The sequence below is a fragment of the Poecilia latipinna genome, unplaced genomic scaffold (genome assembly GCF_001443285.1).
Source record: "Poecilia latipinna isolate Pla-1442-1.1 unplaced genomic scaffold, P_latipinna-1.0 Scaffold2851, whole genome shotgun sequence".
Lineage (NCBI taxonomy): Eukaryota > Metazoa > Chordata > Actinopteri > Cyprinodontiformes > Poeciliidae > Poecilia > Poecilia latipinna.
Window position 1 is genome coordinate 43,541 of NW_015115467.1, and position 6,000 is coordinate 49,540.

Consider the following 6,000-nt stretch of genomic DNA (forward strand, 5'->3'; position numbering starts at 1 on the left):
CAGTCCAAACAGCAATTAGTGAACAAGCAGGTTGGTTGTTAAAAAGCTGCAGTTGTGGGGAAACGTAGCGAGATTCAGTTAAACTAAGAAAATCTTGACAAGGTGAGGAAGAATAAAAACACAGAAGAGCAGAAACCAGAGAACCAAACAGTCCATAACTCTTGTGTCCAGAAATGGGGTCCAACCGACCCCACACACGTAAAACTTGTATCATTTTCCACAGTCCTCTACGTTTGCCTCAGCCCTCGCACACACAAGGGTTAAGCAGAAAATAAAAGTCACTGAGAAACAGTGACAAATTCCCAGTTATTCCAAGAAATAACTGGGAATTTGTCATGAGTTGCGGTGGAGGTGGTGAGGCAGAACGCAGCAGACCCCGGTGAAATGATGAAAATTATGGTTTAATGATGAAAAGTACACAAATAATCCCAAATCCAGGCAGTACAGTAGAGTAGAAGGCTGAGGCTCTAAATTGGTAGCAAGTGGTGAAAAGGAACAAATACAGGCAGCTAGACAAAACAGCTTCGAGAAGGACCCAACAAAGACACAGAAACACAGGTGACATTACAGAGGGTAATCAGGGAACGAGACAACTGGGAACAATAAAAGGGTAGACAACACTGAGACTCATCTTGTGTGTTTGTTTCTAAAAGACACAGAAACCTAAAATAAACACAAAAACTCAAATCACCACAGAACTGTATGAAGAAAGAAAACTAATGCACAGTAAACACAACTTTAGAGTCCAAAGGATGATGACAGGGAGAGCCCAAATTAATTTAATCTGGTTTTCTGACAAACTGCAGCCTACAGTTGGAAAACCTGCAGGTTCCCTACTACATTTATGAACCAGTGTCAACTGTAGAGAATTAGGAGTGGAGAATTATTGTCAGTAGCTTTCTTTTGTCCAGCAGACCAACAGGGCAATGCAACATGTGGGGAAGGAGCAGCACCACTTCTTCATGCTTCAACCAGCAACAGGAAGCATTTTTTATTCAATCATTTCTATGACATCTCAGAAGCCTTTAAATTCACAAACATTATAAATGTAAATAATTTTTGTAGTTTTGAAACCAAAACATTTACAAACATTGATACACCTTAACAGACCGATATCTCCTGAACGCTTTTGGTAATAATATCATTGATACTGTAGAGCTGAATATGATTGGTTCTGTTATAATAATAATAATAATAATAATAATAATAGGTCCTGTTTTCCATACCTTAGCTCCAGCAGGTCCAATGGGGCCCGGAGAGCCTGACAGTCCCCTGGAACCTCGGTCACCTCTATTACCCTGAGACATTAGACATCTTATCATAGATCATACTGTACATTGATGTGTGTGAGTGTGTGTGTGTGTGTGTGTGTGAGTGTGTGTGTGTGTGTATGTGTTTGTTTCTAATACTTTGTAGAGACCATTTTCCTGACACATACTACGTTGTGGGGACCAATTGCTCCTTGTGGGGACCGAAGCCTGGTCCCCACGAGGGGAAACACTGTTTTTGGGTCAGGGGTCAAATTTAGGGCTAAGGTATGATTTGAGTTTTGGTTAGGGTTAGGTATGTGATGGTTAGGGTTAGGAAAAGGGTAAAGGTAAGGTTTAGGCTGTAGAAATGAATGGAAGTCAATGGAAAGTCCCCACAAAGATAGCCAGACAAACATGTGTGTAGGTGTGTGTGCGCGTGTGCATGAGTGTCAGCTGATGATCAGAATGTTACCTTTTCTCCAGATGTGCCTCTTCCTGGTGCTCCCTCTGGGCCTTGGGGTCCTGGCAAACCCATCTCTCCCTGTTGTCAGTAGGAAATACATAATACATGAAGCTATACAATATCCTGAAAAAGTAAAAGCATTCAGCTCTTTGCTGTTTTGTTTGCTGTTTTTTAATAAATAAAGAATATATTCTAGATATCCAGATGTGACACAAATCCAGTTAGGCTGTGAGCTGACCAGTCTGGAAATGACAAGGTTTCCTCTAAACCACTAAAACTGTTGTGTTAAACCAGGTGAACAACAGCTGAGATATATTTCTATTTTGCTGTTATTTGTTTTATCCTGACAGTAATTGTTGATTGTGACGTGAATTTCATGTCAAACTTAATTTCAGTTCTGACAGTAACAGATGAATGTCAGTCAGCAACGTTTTTTTTTAATTTTCAAGATTAAGATTCATTTTGGGGTTTGGACTGTGTTTTAACTATACTGCTGTGTGTTTTTCAAGAAAAATACACTTTCTCACAAAAGTCTTCAAACTCATTGAATGTTTTAAATTTGGTCACATGGTGAAGTTTTGGTTCAAAACTTGAGAGTAACAACATTGAAGCAGGAGGTTAGAAATACAGGGCTCATATATTTACTGATAGTGTGTGTTGTGTTCACAGTCTGAACACAATCTGAAAACTGTGTTCAGGCACCAACACTCTGGTGCTAATGGTGAGTACAACAATGAGTAATTTAATCAGCTATTATGTTTTTGGCTTTAGACTAGAGGTTCCCTAGGGAACATTAGAGAAACTAGCATCCAGAGGACCAAGAAATCAAGCAAATGGTCAAGGAGGAAGATGTGGAGAGGTTTAAAGCAGGGTTTGTTTCTAAGCAAAATATCAAGCACTAAACACACCCAAGAGAGAGGAGGAACAAACTGCAGACCTACTAAGATCACTGGTCAGAGAATATCAGAGCCCTTGTAACTCTGGAGGAGCTGCAGAGACTCATTGATCAAAGTATTCAGACTGTAAAACAACTGACAAAAAAACCCAACTATGAAACATGGTGGTGGCAGCGCCATGCTTTGGGGATCCTTTGTTCAACTGAGACTGGAAGGCTACAATACAACAGGTACCATTAGGAGGTGGGTTTGGTAAAAAGGGAAAATTAATGAAAAAAATGGTACTACTGCAGAATAAGGTACTACTTCAGTATTAGTCTATAATAATATTCCTTTCATGCATGAATTATGTTCCTGTAAGTCAGGATTTTTTTTCAAAAGTGTTTTTGATTTTCTTAGGGCATAAAAGTAAGGTGGGGAATTTTTTTTTTGTAATTTTGTTTTTTTTTTCCAGGATTTGTCCAAGTATCCACTTGGACAAATGTCCAACATGCGCTTATGTCTATTCTACTAATGAAATGCTGTATATTATAATGTGAATATATTTTGACATTAGTTAACAGAATGCATAAATATAGAACATTGTATTCAAGTCTCATCTTAATATAATGTTCACTATTAGTATTAGTCTTTAGGGGTTTCACAATATTTTATTTTTTATTTTTACCTGTAAGAGTTTTCCACAGTAGGAGAGGGGACTGGATATTCCGGAGTTAGTCTGATATGCTTCCGTCTGTCCACCATATTGGATTTAACAAAAAAAATTCTTGCACTTGCAATACAGGGACAATAGTTGGCAGTGTTTTGTCTGATGCACTAGTGTCCACTTTAGTGGTCTGTGTGCATTTATAACATAAAAATCCACAAGAAACACAGGAAAATAGCTTTAGACAGCTGTCCACTGTAGTGACCACTATGCGTGAAAGGGATAATAATAATAATAATAATAATAATAATAATAATAATAATCTAGATTTCCCATGGATGCTTTGAATAATTCTAATCATTGGCTTGACTAATATTTGAAATTGAGTCTAGAATCTAGATAAACATTGTATTATAAAAGTTATTGAACTATTTTAGGTATTGTTGTGTCATTTCTTTATCACAAACATCACAAGCGCTATACAAACTAAAATATTAATTTTGTTTCATTGAATTTTGTCTCATACTAATTTGGCTGCTATAATTATATACTGAATTACACACAACTTGTGTTTCATCTTTTTGCTCCTTTTTGTCTCAAAATATTCGATGCCACCAGCTGACCTTTACCCAGCTGGCATTGAATTTGACTACACTGTGTTATAATTAAATTTAAAACTTATGAAATGGACATTGAATCTTTATATGATTGTTTTATATTGGATTCATCTCAATGATTATTGCTGCATATGAATCTGATCTGTCTGTCTAGTTTAGTGTTTTGAGAAGATACATTTACATGTTCTTCATTATGACACATTCACAATAATCATTACAAGGCAAATTTACCTACAAGTAAATATTGGAAAATGAGCATCGTCCAGTCTAAATGTCAACTTAAACTAAAGGAACACAGAATCACCTTACGCCCTACGGTTCCATCTTCACCAGGAATGCCAGGTATCCCAGGGGCCCCATCAGTTCCCGTCTGACCCTGAAGATCATTAGTCCATCTGTAGAGCCTGTTCCCATCAACTTTATGCTGTCATTTAAACAAGCTCTGGCTCCTTTACCTTGGCCCCTGGTTCACCTGTGCCTCTTTCTCCTTGATGACCTGGCTGTCCGGGAAATCCTTGGTCACCCTGGAAAAGAAAAGAAATTGGAATACCAGCAATTAACTGATTGCATGAGCATATATTTATTATTTACATTGTAGTTTTAAAACATGAAAGAAGCAAACAAGGAGATTGCAGCATTAGTTTAATCTTTCAGTTGCAGTATAGAACTGACAGATCATATTCAAAATGCTAATCTGCATAAAATCAGGTTTTGTTGAAAGCTTTTAACAAATTCACTTCAAAGATAAGATTTCATTTGTGCTTTAACCCTTGTACGTGCGAGGACTGAGGCAACTGATACAAGTGATACGGGTGTGGGGTCAGCTGGACCCCATTTGTAAACACAAGGGTTAAACAAACGTTTGCCCGGTTTTCTTTTCAGGGAAAATGTTTCAAAATAGCTCAACGAGGTTAGATGGATGCCACCTGGAAACATTTATTTTCAAGACTTTATTCTAGGTCTTAGGATCTAGGTCTGGACTTTAACTGAACCATTCTTGTGCATGAATTTGCTTTAATCTAAACTTTTCTGCATGTTCAGGGTCATTGTCTTTTTCAGCCTAGCAGGTTTTCTTCCAGGATTGTCCCTTTATTAAGCTCCAACCATTTTCAACATCAACTCTGTTGTGGTTGCAAGGAGGCAAAATGGTCAAATAAAGAAATAAATAAGTTTGCAAAAAACCTTAAATGCATAAAGACCAGTTACTCTGGTAAAATTCCTTGAGGCTTGTTTGAGACAATTGAAATAAACTGAACTGAATCGCTGTGTGATTCAGTTCTTAAACTACCAGAGGGCCAGCCAGGGCTGCTCTTTGGCAGCGTATTGTCAACAAGGTGTGGTCTACATGGATTAAGGTGTCTAGTAAATGTGCACAGATAAACTACAGAGGTCACCAGAATCTCATTTTGTTAGCTCAGGGCAGAAAACTCAGTAAATCTTCCCTGTGTCAGTCTGTTTGGTTAATTTAACTCGACGTCGGGGGTGTTAGTTGTTTTTGTTCATTGCTTTAACTTGTTTGTCTTGTACTCTGTGAAGCTCTTTGTAATTTTATTCACGAGAGGTGTTGTATGAAAAAAGTTGACTTACCTGCTTACACAGACAGCCAGAAAGGTGTAAAGACAGATGTTATGATGACTACTGTAAAACCTTTAGATAAAATTCTGTCACTGACCTTTGACCCAGGTGTTGCCAGCCCTGGAGGTCCTCTAGGACCAGGGGGGCCAATGGGTCCTTGTTCTCCCTAAATGCCAGGGGAAAATATTTACATTTAAAATGTTAAAATCCAAATGTACAGAGGTGAAGAATGTACAGTTTTCATTGGCCTTGCCTTTTCTCCTTGGACCCCTGCACCCGGTGCTCCGGTCAAACCTGGAACCCCAGGTGCGCCTGCGTTTCCCTGTCAACCAGAATGGTATGATATGGTAAACTGTGACACTTTTCAGTTTTATACAACATGAGCTACGAGTTCAGCCACAGCTAATTATACCTTATCACCTTTGTGCCCATGTCCAGGGGGTCCGATGCTGCCTTTGGGGCCTTCATACCCTCTGCCACCCTGTAACACACAAAGAAACTGTGGTAACACTTTATTTGAAGGGGGGGTGAATAAGACTGTCATGACACTGTC

At 38.5% G+C, this 6,000-nt stretch overlaps 1 protein-coding gene across 1 annotated transcript in view; it reads right to left on the bottom strand.

The window, feature by feature from the left end:
- The window catches only part of col28a1a (collagen, type XXVIII, alpha 1a), a gene marked incomplete at its 5' end in the record, with an annotated part of 37,909 nt that overhangs the window by 12,264 nt on the left and 19,645 nt on the right, over positions 1-6,000 (bottom strand). The window contains 7 exons of the mRNA XM_015021762.1: positions 1,227-1,298; positions 1,723-1,791; positions 4,177-4,248; positions 4,328-4,396; positions 5,545-5,613; positions 5,701-5,769; positions 5,860-5,928. Of these exons, the coding sequence (XP_014877248.1) occupies positions 1,227-1,298; positions 1,723-1,791; positions 4,177-4,248; positions 4,328-4,396; positions 5,545-5,613; positions 5,701-5,769; positions 5,860-5,928 (489 nt within the window). The remainder of the gene's footprint in view (positions 1-1,226; positions 1,299-1,722; positions 1,792-4,176; positions 4,249-4,327; positions 4,397-5,544; positions 5,614-5,700; positions 5,770-5,859; positions 5,929-6,000) is intronic.